The sequence below is a fragment of the Dipodomys ordii genome, unplaced genomic scaffold (assembly GCF_000151885.1).
Source record: "Dipodomys ordii isolate 6190 unplaced genomic scaffold, Dord_2.0 Scaffold30, whole genome shotgun sequence".
Classification (NCBI taxonomy): Eukaryota; Metazoa; Chordata; class Mammalia; order Rodentia; family Heteromyidae; genus Dipodomys; species Dipodomys ordii.
The window spans coordinates 14,929,228-14,948,327 of NW_012267246.1; the positions used below are offsets into that span (position 1 = coordinate 14,929,228).

Sequence of the window (19,100 nt, forward strand, 5' to 3'; positions counted from 1 at the left end):
CCATAAATTATACTTTCAGTAAAGCTATATGACTAGAATAACTCTATTTTATATGCATTTACCACAGTAATTACAGACACAGAACTTTTGATTTAGGAAAATTGCTATGCTTCTTAAAATCTCACAGTATTGGTCAAATTTACCATTATTTGAGAGAGAGAAAGAGAGAGAGAGAGAGAGAGAGCAGGAAGGAAGGAAGAAAGAAAGAAAAGAAGGAAGGAAGGAAGGATTTTTTAAGCCAGTGTTCATAGATAGGTATGTATCTATGTTTTCATATCTATATACAATTTGTGAATGTGTATTCAGGTATACTTTAATGTTACTAATATGAAATTAGGAGAACTGCAATTCTGATAGTCTGAAAGCTTCTTTCCAGAAAATATATATTTAAAAGCCTTCTAGTGTATGCATAATACCTACTAAGAACATAAGTCATTTAATTAGGCCAATAAGGATCTTGGAGTTCAAAGATGAGCAGAATCTGGAAAGAATAGTTGGAGCTGGGCTTTATGGCATCGGTTGATATCTATTATGCAATGGAAATAATGTAGTTAAGGGCTTGAATGAACATCCATCCAGTGATTCAGAAATGTTCTGTTCCTCACTGTGCTATAGAAACTAAAAAGAGGCTTCAAGGACAAACTGGGACCGAGCTGTGAAATCATACATTTCCCTATTGTTTGTGACTAGCTTTCTTCGCTTAGCTTACTGTCATCAAGGTTCATCCGTGTGGTAGCGTACATGGAAATTTCCTTTCTTTCTATATCCCACTGCATTCAGAGTCCACCTTTTGCTTATTTATTCATCTGTAGATAGACGTTTAGGTGGACTATTTTCAGTTGTGTGACTCATGCTGCAGGGAGCGCAGATGTACAAGTATCTGTAAAAATCCCTGCCTTCAATACATAGGAATGTGTGTGGAGGCGGAACGGCCGCATCCTGAAGGAATTCCCTTGTGTGGGCAGGCTCAGAGCCACTGCACTGTTTCCCTCTCCTATTCCAATTTCACCCTCATGCCATAGTTACACTGCCCACTAAGTGTTAGTTCTCCACCTCCTTGCCAACACTTGTTATTTTCTGTTTGTTTGATAGATAGATCTCACTCTACTGAGTGTAAAGTGGTGTGACATTGTGATTTTTTTCTTTGACTTCAGCGCAATAAAATTTCAAAATGAAGTTTGATCTTACCTTCATTCCATTACTTAATAAAATAGTCTTTATTTTGAGCTTAGTTTTTCCTTATGATAAGAATAAGAGTATATATTCTCAGGTGAATCACTATACCTTTCTTTAGGAACAGATTCAGTAAAAATGTAAATGTTTAAGCATACAAATATCCTTGTCAGGTCTGTATATTAGAAAAGGTAACCTAATATTAAAAAATAATACGGGCAAATATTATGAAGATTCATTAATAAGAAAACTGTAATAGTCCAACGGAGAGAGAATAAATGTAATCTGTAATCTGTAATCCTAGCTACTCCCAGGAGGCTGAGATCTGAGGATCAAGGTCAAAGCCAAAAGCAGCAGGAAAGCCCAACAGACTCTTATCTTAAATTGTTATCTTATCTCTGGTTAGTTAATTAAGCTACCAGAAAAGCAGGAATTGGAGCTATGGGTCGAGAATTAGCTTTGAGCAAAAAAACTCAGGGGCAGCTCTCAGGCCCTCACAGGAATTCAAGCCTACAAACAGGCACAAAACATTTTCTATCAACATATAGTTAGATAAAATACATATACCATGTACAAAATAACCTTGTTGTCCCCATACTGAAAATGCTGTTAAAAATCTTCCTGGTGGTGCAGGATTTCCTGACAATACAAGGCTGACCTCTTCACTCAGGTTTGTGAATCACTTTGTACAACTTGTTCTTAATCCCTGTTACACTTAGCTCCAATTTACCACAAGCAGAATATGGTAGAAAACATGGTCAACATGTTTTCTCCTGGACCTCTAAGCAAAGTGTCAGAGAAGAGCAAAGCAATTTCAGGTCACCACTTACTCTCTCTATAAACAAGTTGGAAGCAGAAACACTTAAATTTCAGCCTCCTCTTTGCCTGTCAGGGTGATTTTGTTGGGTCAGTGAAAATTCTTAATTGGACAAAAATTTGAGTTGTTTATGATGGTCTTGTTTTTTGAAATGTTTTTATACCCATAGCAAACAGTGAGAAATGAGTAGTATAAAAGCTGGTGAATTTCAGCTCATTGAATGAATATATATATATATATATATATGTGTATATATACATATATATATATATTATTACACAGAGGAAGCAAGTTTATTGTGAAGTCTTGAACATGAAGAACGTTCTGGTTTTAAGTTCAACATTTTTCAAAGGAGAATTCCATTAAACTTAGATTATGTATTTTTCTCAATTCACAATGTCTTCATTTGTAAAGATTAGACATAAATATTGTTAGAAAAATTGAAGTAATGACAATATAAAAGAAGAAAATATATAGTTCTATGTCCCCTATACATTTCTTTCTGTTTCAAGGCTTTTCTTAGGATGGTTTTGTTCTTCCTAGTATCTTGCATAGATGTAATATGCATTTATACTTATACTTATTTTCTACGCTCTACTAACTTAAAGCACTGTTCCAGTGATCATGTAAAATCACACTTTTATGATTATAAAAATTTTCTTGGCATTTGGGTCATCTCTGACAGGTTCACACACACATAAAAATAGAAACAGTCTACATTTTGTTGGCAAAGGAAATAGACTCTATAGGGAAAAAATTGTTATAAAGGTCTCAGTATATTATATAACTGTTCTTTTCATGTATTTATTTCCAAGAATAAGAAAACATCATTATTGATGTTATAAAATCAGGTAACAGCTACCATGTAGTTAAAGTTGATTATGAGCTAGAATTCATGAAATATTCCCCATACTGCTTCTTTTCAATCATAGTTCAAAAGAGGGAAGGATGGGGCATCCAATGACAGGGACTTTGAGGTCAATCTTATCATCCCAATCTTATGATTCTAAGCGTATAATGTAATTTTTACAGCTCTCTAGGTGATTTTATGCTGTAGCCACAATTGAGAAACATGTAGGTAGAAGCAGAAGAGACATTGACAAGGGGAAAAATATGCAAAACACATATCAAAACTAAAATGTAAGTAATTCAGAATTAAGACACATTGATTCAAAAATAGTGCGAAATTTGAAAGGTTTTGCTTAAGTCACCACAGCAGTGACAATGCCTGAATTAAAAATCTTATCTTTTGATTATTTCTCTCTACACAGACATGTGACCCTGTGTCTGGCCACTCTGTGGCCCTGTGCCCTGTAGACAGATATGCATTTTTCATTTAATGGATGGTACAATCACCTACTTTACATCATGCAGTACCCACCAAAAATAGACATTTTGTTAAAACATTTTCTCCTTTCACTCTGTTTAACAAGGTAGACCAGCCCCAATTTTCCCACATCTATATTTTTGAATGTTTAAAAATTTCCAGAAGATGTAATTTATAGCCAGCAGTACATCTGCAAAAGGAGTCTTATGCTGTCTATACATGTTATTTATTGGAAGGTAAATCCATTCAAAAGAGAGACAGAGCCTGCAGGGCAGAGTGAAGAAGTATTTTTATTCTGCATTTCTTTTAATCTTCTCTCCCAGAGTTTCTTTCTCGTTCATGCTTCCCTAGACTCTGGCATGCACCTTGAATGCTAAATGAGATGATCCTTTCAATGTTTTTTCGGCAGTTGGGTAGGGGTGCAGAATCTGGGAACAGTAATTCATTCAAATATAGGTCCAATTAACAATACTGAAGAGATTAGAATGCGTCAGAGTCAAGGAAATCCTAATGATGGTTTATCTCTCGTGTCACAAGTTTTTTGCATGTCTGTGCCATGCCAAATCTAACTAGCCTCCAAAGTGACAGCATCATGAAAACGCCTGAGCCTCCATTTTGCCTCTATGTTTAGCTTAGATTTTGTATTTAGTGTTTTAGTATTTAGATTTTGTCAATATTATAGCCTATGGTTACTTCTACAATATTTGCAATACAAAATAAATGCTTATGTGAGCCACACTCTCCCGCCACCGCCATATGCACATCTTAAAATATCATCCTATGTATCCAAGGTCCATCTGCCTTGTTCTATTAGTGCTGATTGGTACTTCAGCATCTTTCTCTGTAGAACCAGTTTGTCTTCAGGATAGCAGTGGACAGTGACAAGATGGCTAGATAGAGTGAGAGCGCATGCCCTGGAAGGCATGTTTGCTGTGGCAGGCCTATTAACCCCCACTGCTACTGAAACCTGACTTGCATCTTAGTAACACAACACAATTGAGCTGGCCAGAAACAAACAAGCATAAAAAAGATCCCACACGTATTGGGAACCAACAAGTACTGGGAATCTTTAAGGTTATTTATTAAAAGGAGTGCAATGAAAAAGGATATGGAAATAATTTTCAAGTTAATATTTACACATATAATTTATTGATTTTGTGTACAGATGGCATCAATCTATTAAAGATATGGGCTGCATTTACATGGATGCATCTATTTAATTTTTATCCTTTGCATACAACTTATGCTGTGCTTGTGAAAAGTAAAGTTTTTCTGTTTGGGGAACATTCATATTTCTATTATACATAGTTTTTTTAATCTTATTAAAGTATAAAACCAAGGGCTTAGAGCTTGCTTGGCAGGTGACCTATCATTAAAGCTCTGGTACTAATTTCTTTTGGCCTTGGTTACTTTTGAGATATGTCCCAACTTTTTCTCCATGCTGGCCTGAATAGTAACCCTTTACTTATGACTTATTTATTATTATCACTGTTATTATTATTTTTTCTTTTTTGCCAGTCCTGGGGCTTGAACTCTAGGTCAAGTTTCTCTGAGCTTTTTTTGGCCAAGGCTAGCACTCTATCACTTGGTCTTTATTATATCTTAGTTGATAAGTCTAAGACTGATCAGTTTTACCTATCAAAGTTGAAAGGTAAATTGCTGAATCTTTTAATTTTTTTTTGCATTGTGAATGGATTATTTAATTATTTATGCCAGTGCTCAGGCTTGAACTCTGGGCTTCTGATTTTTCTGTCAAGGTTGGTGGTCCATCACATAAACAAGACTCTACTACTAGCTTTATTTAGTTAGTTGGAGATAAGAGTATCATGGACTTTTCTGCCTGAATTCAAGCATTGATCCTAAGATCTCAGCTTCTTGAGTAACTAATGTTACAGGCATGAATTGTTGGCACCCAGGTAGATGATGCTCTGGTAAACAATTTGGAGATTTGTAAAAAACATGATTTGTAAAAAAAAAACATGAACTAGCAATATGTTGATAAAAATAAATGCTGTTCGGCCTGGGAAGGTGGCTCAGGGGTAGAGTGCTTGCCTTGTATGCATGAGGCCCTGGGTTTGATTCCTCAGCACCACATAAGCAAAAGGAAAAAAGCTGGAAGTGGCGCTGTGGCTCAAGTGATAGAGCGCTAGCCTTGAGCTCAAGAGCTGAGGGACAGCGCCCAGGCCCAGAGTTCAGGTCCCACGACCGGACCCCCCCCCAAAAAAATAAATAAAAATAAATTCTGTTCTCCTCATAAAGGTTTCGAAGTCAGTTTCTCCTTGGTAAAGTTTTCAGTCTCTCCTTAGCTGCCTCACAGACCTGTTCTCCACAGTGGGTAAATTTGTAGCTTTTTCCCCCTCTCACAAGTTTCTTGAGATGTACAAAGTAATTCCTAAATGTTATTTTCAGCCCTGAAATACTAATTCTAAGGTACAGGGTAGAAAAATGATTTTTTTTTTTTGCTAGGAGTCAGTGTCTCATGCCTCTGCCCATAATCAAGCAGTTTAGGAGGCTAAGATCCTAAGAATCTCAGTTCAAAGCCAACCTGGAAAAAAAGGCCCTGAAACTCTATTTTCAAAATAAAAAGCAACAGGCCCAGCTGGAGGAATGGCTCAAGTGTTAGAGTAAAATTCAAGAAAGCTGAGCCAGTGCAAGGTTCTAAATTCAAACCCTGGTACTGGTAAAAACAATACTACTATATTTGTTATTTCTAACATTACTTAAAAGTTTATATTTGTTTAGATTATACAGTATAATTTTACTATATTAAGAATGAATACATTATCTTACTTAATTTAAGAATAAACAAACACAGAAGGATAACTTATGTAAGTAGCTTTCTTGGTAAACTAAGAAGTGAGAATTGTTTTGTGAACAATACACAGGCCAGTAGCCTATTATTAGAGAAGAGGGATAATTATGTGAATAAGACCTAAATTATCATTTGTTCAACTGGATTGCATGTTTTGGATATTGCCAGATACAATGGCATAAGCAGTTTTGTTCCTGCAGTTGGCTAACATAAGAAAAGAACTTCGTTTTATAAAAATTGGTATGTGATGAATTTTGTTGTAGCAGCTTCTATCCTCATATTCTGTTGGAGATAGTTTATGTCATTGAGCTGTAATGAAATTTTGACAATTTTTAAATAAAGCACAACTTTACCAAGTATCTTTTCGAGCAGGTTCTCCTATGAATTACAAAATAATACTGTTTCCATGCTGTAAAATACAGGTACAGATTTATAAAACTGATAAATGTATGTGGTTATGGTTTTATGTTATTATTTAGAGTTCAAATGCAGAATTTTTATTTTACAAAATAATGGGCTTCGTTATGACATTTTTCATACACGGATACAATGTATGTCAATCATACTCACCCCTTACTCTCTCTATTCCTGTGACCCTCCTACTCATTCTCCACCTGGTAGAACATAGTCCTTTCTATAAGACCATGTCTTTGCTTGTTTTTTTTTTAGGAATCTATTGTTTATATATGAGAAAATGTGACATTTATCTGAATTTGGCTAATTTTCCTTAAAGTGGTATTTTTTACCTTCTTCCTCTCTCTACAAGTAACATAATATTCTTCTTGTTTATGGCTGAATAGTATTCCATAATTTTATTTTTATTCAACCATCTATTGTTGGGAACCTAGAAAGATTCCATAACTTGGGTATTACTTAAACAATTTGACAATTATTTTTCAAGTGAACTATGATAATAGTATAGTTTCTAAAATGTTATTAAGATAGGCAAATCAAACTTCCTCATTCTCTGTTTAAATTCCTAATGATAATTTGTTGATTAGTGTTAACGTAGGTTCTAAACATGCCTTTGCTTTAATTTCCCCGTTGGCCTTCTATTACTTCATGTACTTGATACTTACCAGTAACAACCTTTAAGTAATTAGCATACACCTCAGTGTCCAGCTTCAGAACAAGATATTATCAGTCTGCTCTTGATCTTGCTTTTCATTTTGCTTGAAATGTGGACTCTTCTCATTACATCTTGGTTTTCAAGATTAATCTCAGAATGTACTTCTCTCAAAAGCTGCTTCCCAGGCCTGCAATCTATCCTTCAGGATTAACCCCTTGTGTTTTCATATTTATGTGTATCATTCATTTCATGTGAAGCCAGGTTCCCCTCTTCCTGCCTGGAGAAAAGACTTGCACCTTGGGATGTGCTTTTAGTGTTAAAACAATGACTCATTTTGCTATTAGTAAGAAATCCATTCTCTATATGCACACACACATACACACAGACTTATAAAACACACACATATGTATGTATGTGATTGACTAAATTGAACTGTCTCTCACACAAATTTATGAATCTCTTTGTCTACTTATGTCATTGTGTCTCTCTTGTTTATCCAGTTCATTTGCTCCATCATTGGGTTGCACTTTTCTTTGGAAAAGTGCAGATTCTCACATATATTAACTAAACCTTTGGAACTGTGACAAATGCGAGGAGAAAAGATGAGAATATTTAAGACATTTTCCAACACCTCACAGATGGCTATGTTACTTTTATCAGTCAGATGTTAAGCCATTGCCTTCAGTTGATTGGTTTGATGATGAATTATTAGTTACTATTTTGAATTTTTGACCTCAAATAACACTGTAAAATCCTCCAGGATATCCTAGGCAATTTTGAGCAATAAAAAGCAACCGCTATCTTTTCTGTATTGTGTTTTTAATATCATAAAAAAACACACTAATCAAATAAAATTTTCAAAATATCAATGTAGCAATTATGAGCATTGGATTAAAATATGAGTATTTAGTCAACAACTACTATATGACAGCTATATTCTAGGTGATTTGCTTATTGTATTCTTACTTAATTATGTTGTATTTTATTATTGGAAATACTGTTACAAGAGAATATTCCATTAATGTATAGATAACGTGTTGTGCAATAGTACTTTGGAAGCCCTGCTCAAACTTGCAACACAAAAACTGAGTGCCAGAAAACTAAGCTGTCTGCTCTGTCACAATGGGAGTAATGGAGCCATATTCTTGCTCAGACCCAAAGCTACAGTTTAACTTACACAAGAAGCTGGCAAGAATTATCCCTCTTGACTTCCTTATTCTTTCAGAGCTGGATGGGATAACTTAATGCTTGCATAGTGTGTTACAGAAATTGAAGAAGACTTCTCCAAGCACAAGTATTGAGTAAGCTCAAATGGCATTTACTTTGAATCTGCAACATTCCTAAAGTTACCTTATTATTGTGAAATTTGCAAAGCTATCAACTTATGATCTGAAAAATAATATGTCATCTCTGAAATGTTTGTGGTAATGTGTGTGTGTGTGTGTGTGTGTGTGTATCTGGGGTTGAACTCATGGCCTAGGTACTATTACTGATGTTTTTGCTGAAGGTCATGCCTCTACTACTTTAGCCACACATCCTCTCTAGGTATTTTTCGTGTTTTTAATTGGAGATAATATTCTCATGGATCTTCATGCCTAGGTTGGCTTTGAACTGTTGAGTAGTTAGGATTTCAAGTTTCAGACAATAGTGCTAGGCAGTGATATTTTTTCTAAGAGCTTGTTTTTATTTTAAAAAAGAAACAAAAAGCTGAAATCTCTCTTTGATTGATTGGTTGATAAAGCAATCACAGCAAGAGACTCAAAGGTAAGGTATTTGGTCAGATTAGAAAACAAATCATGTAATGTTTTAAGCCTACAAGTTCAATGTTCCGTCAAAGTTTCATCAGACGTGACCTGTTGCTTGAAAAGTAGAACAGCAACATCTTTTTAATTTTACTGTCATTAAATGTGGATTGGGCCCAAACCAGAATAACATCATCTTCCAGTAAAAATTAAGAAATGATACCATTACAAACCATCTAAAACTGCTGGATACTGGTGGCCCATACTGTAATCCTAGCTAATCAGGAGGCTGAGATCTGAGGATCATGGCTTGAAACCAGCACAAGCAAGGCAATTCATGGGACTCTTCTCTTCAGCTAACCACCAGAAAACCAGAAGTGGAGACATGGCTCAATTGGTTGAATACTAGCCTTCAGCACAATGCTAAGCTAATTCATCCAGGCCTTGAGTTCAGGCCCCAGTACTGGCTTACAACACAAATTGTCTCAAAGTTGATTTTCTTTTTCATATTTAATGTACAAAGGATACAGCCTGCCTGTGATGGAGGTTGAGCTATTCTTTGAGGTGGACCTAGATAAAGTCTTTAGGGACAAATGTATCCTGTATAGTTTTCTACCCACTGGGAATGAATTATAAGTTCTTTTATAAAATATCTATCCAATTAAATAGGATTTTGTTTTACTGAATTACAGAATTAATTTGCTGTCTTTATTGATTTCTAAATTAATAAATGGAAGGAATGATTAACAAATGCATTTAGCTGAAAGAAAACATTGTCCCAAATTAAAGACATTGAAGGATTCTTTAAAATTTAATCTATCTATAGTCCCCAGGTTACAAAGAGAAATTAAGATTTTTTTTCATTCAGGCTAGTAAGGAGAAATACATAATTTCCCAAGGATATCTTAGAATATTAATATAAAGCCATTCATATATGGTTAAATGAGGACAAGAAAAGGGCCGAAGGGTTAAGAAGGTTTTAAAAACTAGACATTTCCACAAAGATATCTTTCTGATTTCTCCACAGTTAATATCTACCTTGGACTTAGTATTGGATAAAAAAAGGTTTAAGATAATAACATAAATAATATAACAAGTGGTAAAATTTTAATATTGATTACTGTTTCAGGTTTAATTTTCCTGGATGGTTTTAGCCAGATTATGAAATAGGAGGTAAATTCTATGAATTTAATATCTTTCTACTTCTAAAGAAAGGACTTTGAAGTGATAAATACGTCTTCCAGGATTTGAATAATGCATTTGTTTCTTCTTAACACAATGTTTAGATTCTTTGGACCTTAATTTTAAGACCTTCAAATCCTTCCGTTTTTTTCACAGCTGATTAAGTACAATCCTGAGAAAAACACCAACTGCCCAACAGGATGTTTTCCAGTAGGTGAACAAGCTTTGTCCTCAGAGATAATCTGCTAAATTGACTTTAGACCTTACCAGAAACCACATTGAAACATGAAGTCCTCTTTGCTCAGCCAACTTCTTCTTTATGACAAGATCTGAGAAACTAGTAGTCCTTTTTCTGCCTTCAATGTCTTTGTGAAATATAATGACACAGAAATATTGAGCCCATTACAAAAGAACAAAATATGTCAGCAGAGTTGGTAAGATAACTGTAGCTCTGAGCTCTGACCTGTCCTTTCTCCATCCATACTGGCTCTTCTTGGACCCTTAATCTAAGTTTTAGAAAATCCTTTTATGTCACCAAAGAAAGGAAAGAAATTTGAGAGGACTCAGTTAACCTTAGGACAACATCCTCGCAAGTCACCAAAGAATGGAGGAACTTGAAGAGAAAATGGCACTCAGCTAATCTCTCATTCACTGGAGGTTACAGGCCTCCCTACTTCGTTTTCTGGACAGTGGGGATTTAGATTTGCATCTTCTATTTCAGGATTTGTGTGCAAAATCCACAATCTTTGGAGGAGTTAAAATTTCGTATATTCTGGCTGAAAAACTGAAGTATGGCATAGTATTTTCTGCTTAGATAGAAAATTATTGACAAAGACATAAGATCAAGGCAAGAAAAGAATTTCTTTACCCAAAGTAATATATTATAATCATGTATGAAATTTAGATGACACAAACATAGATTACACATTTTGCTTCCCTGAAAGATTATCAAACATGAATAAGTGTTGGAAGCTGAGTGGCTCATAACTGTACTCCTACCTACTTAGGAGTTTGAGATCTGAGTGCCATGGTTCAGAACTAAACTAGGCAGGAAAGTCCATGAAACTACAAGTTAACCAGCAAAGAATTGGAAATGGAGGTATAAGTGTGACTCAAATTGTAGAGTGCTAGCTTTGAGTAAAAATGCTGAATGAGTTCATGCCTCAGCATACAACACACACACACACACACACACACACAACACACGCGCACACACACACACACACACACAATGTATAAGTAAATCTTATACTGTATGATAACTTACATGCTATATGTTCTAAAGGATGTATTTTGAAATTTTGAAAAAGCACAGATACTTCCTCTTGCTGTACAGCTTCAGCTTCTTCACTGCTATGTCAAGAGATTTAAAATAATTTTGCCTCAGTTTATTTATATAATAGAGATAATACTATTTTCATAGCAATTAAATAAAAATTAGCCAAGCTAGTATGGTGGTACTATTAGCCATTATTCATAATGTAAAATTATGTTTTACCATCTGTTTCTTAGAGTGAGGTAGTATCATATCCTGCAATTAAGATCTGTCTTTGTATGGATATTCTGTCTACTGTGTGGAATATCTGTTAAGATGCATGTCTTTTGTGCACCAGTGGTTCTTTCAGAATTTTCTACACCCACGTATACTCTCTCTGTAATCTTCTCACACAAAGCAGGTATGCAAGAATCTTTGAAACAATCAGAATATTTAATTTTTATTATTAAATGGTACTTTTGCTTAAAAGGTTTAGGAAGTCTGCATTAAATTACAAGGTCTCTTTTGCAACCAGATTATCCTTAAGTGTTGGGAGAGGATGACCTTCTGCTAAGTAGTATTTAGCATATATATTGAAAAATCTGTTAATCCACCAACCAATCATAGAGTCCGTATTATCTTGACATTTGTAGCTATTATTTCTCTAGTATTTGGTAAGTGTTCTGTTTATTTTTTATTATTTTGAAGTCATGAAATTGCCCACTAACCTTGTAAGGCTGTATTTCTGAAGCCATCGAATGGTGGAGCTGGATCCTAGATTGTGAGCTTGAATGTTTAGACAAATTCACTTCTGACACAGAGTGTGCAGAATTTTTAATAAATTCACTAAAAATCAATTTTTTATCTCTGAAACTTGCATGATGAGAAGCCTGAAAGGATTTAATAAGTACTTTTCAGATTTTAATCTCCTAGGACAATTGAAATGAATTATAAAATAAAATTCAGAGACCAACCTAAAGTACCAATTTTTAACCTTAAATATAAGGTCATTCAGACAAAGAGAATTAAAAAAAAATCACAATCCATTCTCAACACAATTTATAAAAACAATACTCTAATGTCAGGGTATTGGATAACCCTTTGCTTAGGTTATATTTAGTTTTATAAAGGAATCTGCATTGTCCTTGTATTCTTAGGCTGTTATAGGCCCACGTATGGTAGTACTTCATTAACTGGTATTTGATAATCAATGGGCTCAAGATCAGTTAATGAGCTCTGTGCAGATTACCAATGGGTAAATGTGTTTCTTTAGGTAAATTTCTTCTCCCTCATCAGCTTGTTTCTTTCATCTATGAACTTAGAAAAATAATAAATTCTTGGGGGCTGGGAAGGTGGCTCAGTGGTAGAGTGCTTGCCTTGCATGCATGAGGCCCTTGATTCGATTCCTCAGCACCACATAAGCAGAAAAACCTGGAAGTGGGGCTGAGGCTCAATTGGTAGAGGGCTAGTCTACAGCTGAAGAGCTGAGGGACAGCGCTCAGTCCCAGAGTTCAGGCCCCACGACTGACAAAAAAAAAAGAAAAGAAAAGAGAAAAAAATAATAATTCTTTGACAGCATTAGAAAAATAATAACTCTTTGACAGAGTTGTATGGATAGATATTTCTAAAAATTGAATTAAAGATTTGAAGGGCATGGGTTGGGTTGAGATAGACTGGGAGGAGAGAATGATGAAAAGAGTGATGTTGATCAATGTGCATAGTCCTGACAAACTGACATGTTGAACTGAAACTCATTTGTACAACTACTTAGAGATAATTAAAAAAGAATGTTGTATGCATTAACTAATAAATCTTGTGATGACTTTATGGAAAGAAAACCTATACTCATTCTACAAATAAGTGAGAAAATTTAGGCACAGACAATTTAATGTGTCATATACCACATAGTCTATAAATACTGTTATATATTGAATCATTATTAGTAATATGCATTTATGAATAGTTATTTATTCATTTATGAATATTTGTAATATTATAGAATAGTATAATACATTGCACATTTATAGGTACCAAAGAGTATATTTTAATAAGGTATATGAAATAAATATCTAAAATATTCAAATCAATATGGAAATATTTGCATTTAACATTAGTGTATATATTCTATGCTTACTTGTTGCATTTATATATGTTAATTAGTGATCTTATTATTATTATTTTGCTTTTTTGTGCTGGCACATTGTGCATGCTGCCACTTGAGTCACCAAGTCAGACATTTTGCTTTCAGCTCATTTTTGTCTAGGCTGGTCTCAAACACAATCCTATTACTTCACTTCCTGAGAATCTAGGCACACAGGTTTGTAGCACTATACTGGGCCTGTTTGTGAAACAGTCTCCATAACTTTACCTGCTTCCTGATTAGTTGGGATTACAGGTGTCATCTCTAAGAAATGTAGTCCCTGTATTCTCCTGAGCATGTGCTGTTGTTTGCTCCTGACCTGCTGGTGGCTCACACTTGTAATCCTAGATATTCAGGGGCAGGAGATATGGGGATAGTGGTTTCAAGAAAGCTGGGGTAGTAAAATCTATGAGACTTACCTTCAATTAAGTACCCCTCACCCATCTACCCCAAAACAAGCAGCAAGTGGAACTGTGGCTCATGTATTAAAGTGCTAGCCTTGGGCACAAAATGTTCAGAGACAGTGCCCTGGCCCTGAGTTCAAACTCCAGGACCTACACAAAAAAAGTAAGATAAAATGGACAGGGAAGGTGGCTAGGTAGTAGAGAGCTTGCCTTGCATACATGAGGCCTTGGGTTCAATTCCCCAGTACCATATTTGCAAAAAAAGCTGGAAGTGGCGCTGTGGTTCAAGTAATGGAGCACTAGACTTGAGCTGAAGAGCTGAGGGACAGCGCCCAGGCCCAGCGTTTAGGCACCATGACTGACACACACACACACACACACACACACACACACACCTGTGCACACACACACCTGTGCACACACACAAAATAAATAAAATTTAAAGAAGTAAAATTAAATAGTAGTGATAAAAATCTCTCAAAGTTCATATGATTAGGAATATAATCATGAGGTAGATGGATCAAAGGTAAGGTTATAACCATACTAAGATCTCAGACCATTCTTCTCATTCTCAAGTGAGGAATTAGAGCCAGGTAGACAAGGTTGAACTGTCCACAGTACAGGAACATGAAAATGTGTGCAAATACACACAAGCTTAGCTTATTTCTTTCTGTGTCAGTACTGGGGCTTGAACATGGGATCTGAAATCTGGCCTTAGCCTTTTCAACTCAGGCCCAACGTAAGCCACAGCTCCACATCCAATATTTTGCAGGTTAGTTGTGGATATCAGTCTCAGATTTTTCTGCCTGGTCTGCCTTTGAACCTTGATCCTCAGCTCTCAACTTTCTGAGTAGCCAGAATGACAGATATGAGCGAATTGTGTCTAGATGCATAGCTGATTTCTAGTGTTGAATTTCTAGAAACTGTGCATATTTGTAAAAGCATTTAGTTACTTAAGCAATCCATGCTTTACTTTGTGTATCTGAGTTGAATTAAAAATCTAAGTGCAGTCCCCATGCCTAAGATTTGGCAACTAAATAAACAGGAGACTTTAAATAGGTACTTTGAATATTTTCAATAAAGCTAATCCTAGGGAATTTCCTAAAATCTGAAAAAAATATAATTAAGATATAAAAGGAGTACATTCAGAAAACAGTGTACTAATTGTGTTTTACATTGGGCGCATGTGTGATTCTACTTTCTTTAAAGTCCACCTTATCTAAGAATTTTTCCCTACTGAATTGTGATGTGAATATTATGTTTCAAAGATCATAGCCAGAATTACCTTTTCTTGAGTCCAGCAAAGTATTAATGTCAGTGTCATTCAAAGGTTGCAAGTGTTTGAATTTCATAGATTGAGTTTAATTACTGATCTGGGGATTTTCTGATTGCAGAGAGGAGAATTCTGCAATGATTGAAGCCCACATGAGACTTCCTAGTTTCAGTTTTAGTGAGTCTAAGCAGGGGGTCTTTGATTTTATACTTTAAATTGTACTTAGTGCTTGTGCTGCTAAGGAAAGTAGAGGAAGGTTTGGAGGAAACTGGGACAAAAGCTAAAGCAGTCATCCTTACTAACTTATACATGCTGATTCTTGCTGGGGCTCAAGAAACATTAGCCATGTGTAGCAAGCATGGAATAGAAAGAAAAGTGTGAGTTATGCAGTTACATAAACCTGGCTTTCACAGCCAATAATGGTGTGGTCTTGAAACAGCACTTAAAACTTATTGGTTTTAGACTGGTGCTGGTGAGTCGTGTCTTTAGTTCTAGCTACTCTGGAGGCTGAGAACAGAGAACTGAGGTTCAAATCTAGCCTGGGCAGGAAATTTTGTGAACATTTTCTCCAACTACCAGCAGAAGTTCAGAAGAAGAGCTGCAGCTCAAGTAATAATGTGCCAACTTTCAGAGAAAAAACTAAGGGATAGTGCCCAGGTCCTGAATTCAATCACCAGTACTGGCACAAACAAACGTACAAAACAACAGCTCACTGTTTTTCATTTTTAAAGAGAAGGTACTCTGTGGGTGCCCATGTGATTAAATTAGGTGATACATGTGGAATGGAAGCACTGGGGTCCAGCCCTGGGTTGTGGATGCACCACCATTATCCCATTAATTCTAGGTAGGTGCATTGACTGCCATTTAGGGAGTTAAGAGCTGCAGAGTGGATTTTCCTCATTCATAATCCCTCCAATCAAAATATTTTGCTTTCTTATATGAACAATTTCAGTTAGTTAATTTGAAATACTTCAAAATGTTAAGTCTGGACCATATATATTTCATGGCAAGTCCGCAAAGTTGTCATTAACACTGGGCAGACTTTCTCACAAACGTGTTATCAATTGTGAGGAGAAATGGGAAGAAGAACAAGAACTATATTTTTATGAACATCTAGTAGCAGTAGGTACTGTTGTCATTTGCTGACTCATGGTCCTATTATTTAAAATGAAACTGTGCTGCACTAGTCACAGATGTTACTTTGGATTTATCTCAGTATTAGTAGAGAGTAGGGAGTATAAATTGTGCAGAATTGTTTAATATATGGTAATAAAGTTATGTTGGTTTTAATCCTCATCAATTACTTCCAAATCTAAAATTCCAGAATTTTTCTCTTCAACACTGACTGATATATTCCAAAGTTATCTGTTCTGCTACTGAGTGTCTCTAATATCGAATAAAATACAGTTTAATTATTCATTTGAAGTCCTTTTTGATGCAGAGTACTTCAACATCTCCTTTCTCACAATAGTCTTCAGAGATATTATCCACCCATCTATTTATAAATCTATCATCTTTCTACCCACATGTATCCTGTCCCTAGAGAATGGTTTTCTGTACATACAACCTAGAGGTTTTCAAGTGAATGCTATATTTATAATATAAACAATATCCTTTATGCTGATGATGGTGAAAACTCCAAAATTATTGATTTATGTTATAATCTTGTTAGCATTCATGCTTTTTACATCTTGAAACTTTACTACATCTGTCAGAAATGGATTAGATTATCTCTGATTTATTTCAACTATCTAATACTAAGGTTCTGATACTATGTATTATGTCTCGATTGGCAACCCATGAGAACATGTAGAATTTCTACCCCCATATATGTCTTACAGATTTGAAGTTAGTATGATGATGTTAAAAATGTCATACACACTTTATTGAGATTTTTCTAGATAATCATATTTATCCAAAATATTCTACCAGACTTAAGATATAGAATATATAAAATGGAGAAGAGATTGATATTGTAGTCAAGATATTCATATACAAGTCTTTACTGAAAGGAGCAAGAGGGGAGATGGAAAAAATACGACTTCTAAGAAAACATAATTTTGTAAATATATCTTATGTCAAAAACTATAGAATATTCCTCATTTTAATTCAAATATTTTGTGATAGGTAATTAGATCAGTAGAATGAAATTCAACAATCCACAAAAACCTTAAAGCAATTTAGAGTTCTTTGAATCTTTAAAGAAAATCCAATAACACTTGAAGAGTAAAATCGATAAGGAGTCTGATTGTTTCCTTTTTGATTTGCCACAGGGTCCAAGTTTTCTCTCTGAGGCCATTTTTCCTAAGCCTGCAACAAAAATTGAAGAAACAGATCCTTTTTTCAACTTTCATACAACAATTGCCAAGGTAAGTAGAAGGATGTAATTTTGAATAGTATTGGGAAAGTTGTGGTTAGTTTTACTTTGTTTGGTTTTGGTAAATTAAGGAAGTAAAATAACCACCCAAGAAGAATCTTAAATTTTGAATTTGTGAAATATATTAGAAAGGATTTTGTGGCATCATATTGTTTTCCAAAAAGTAAAGATGATAAACAAACGTTTAGAAAAACCTCTATTCAAGCTCCTAGATATCATCACCCTGGTGTATTATCTTAAGCATCTATCCACAGTAAAACTATAAAGATTTCCTTTTAGCCTGAAAGTATGTTTGCATTATATTTGTAGATACAATTTTATGCTTTAATCATCACGACAAATGGATCTTTGCATTACTCTTTCCAAATAATTGAGATATTTGTTCATTTATAATATTTTTTAGTTGTGATAAAGAAAGAAGAGGTTTGGGCTGGGAAGGTGGCTCAGTGGTAGAGCGCTTGTCTTGCATGCATAAGGCCCTGGGTTCGATTCCTCAGCACCACATAAGCAGAAGAAAAAAAAAGCCAGAAGTGGTGCTGTGGTTCAAGTGGTAGAGTGCTAGCCTTGAACTGAAGAGCTGAGGGACAGCGCCCAGGGCAAGAGTTCAGGCCCCCACAACCAGACCCCCCCCAAAAAAAAAGAAAAGAAAAGATTTTCTTGAGGACCAGTGGCTCATTCCTATAATCCAGCTACTCAGGGGGCTAAGATCTGAGGATATTTGTTCAAAGCCAGCCCTGGCAGAAAACTCTATGAGACTCTTATCTCCAATAAACTACTCAAAAAACTGGAAGTGCTGTGGCTCAAGTGGTAAAGTGTTTGCCTTGGGCAAAAGTAGGTCAGGGGCAGCTTTAGGCCCAGAGTTCAAGCCCCAGGACTGGCAAAAAAAATAGCTGTTTTGTAATAATGAACAAGGTTGGACCTATTATAGGACGTTTTTATTCTATGGTGGAATACTTACATTGTTATAGTATTTCTTTAGTCATAAGTTTATAATGTGAAAAATATGTTTCACACCATGAAGTAAATAAATTTAACATTCTTGACATTATATGATATATATGAATGTTTATATTTACCAGTTATTGATACAAAACCTGTCAAAACCTGTCTTTTGAGAATAGAATTTAGACTATCATCATTTTAGTTTCTTTAAAATAATCTATATTTACCTATGAATATTTGAAAGATTTAATCATCCTCACATCTCAATCAAGTTTTACAGCTTCTTTTTCTTGTTTAATATAAAAGAAAGTATGTATGGTAAGAAGCTCACTGAGAAGCAACAGAATGAGTTCATGATACATGTTTTAGAAACTTTATTCATCTCTGACATTTAAGAACTTTGTGAATTTATATTGTTACTGTATCCTTAAAATAATTTGCATTAGAATTATGTTTAATTTAGAATTCTTTTAATCTCAAAATACCTTGGTCTTAACTATGATTCTTTAATTTTTCTTTGCAGTCCATCCCAGATCATTGATTTAGTTTTTAGTATATCTATCCTTTGTCCATTATTCTTTATATTT

At 34.9% G+C, this 19,100-nt stretch overlaps 1 protein-coding gene across 1 annotated transcript in view; it reads left to right on the forward strand.

Moving 5' to 3' along the window:
• Positions 1 to 19,100, forward strand: part of Naaladl2 (N-acetylated alpha-linked acidic dipeptidase-like 2) — a 902,864-nt gene that overhangs the window by 718,840 nt on the left and 164,924 nt on the right. Inside the window, exon 10 of the mRNA XM_013016159.1 lies at positions 17,468 to 17,563. Coding sequence (XP_012871613.1) covers positions 17,468 to 17,563 — 96 coding nt within the window. The remainder of the gene's footprint in view (positions 1 to 17,467; positions 17,564 to 19,100) is intronic.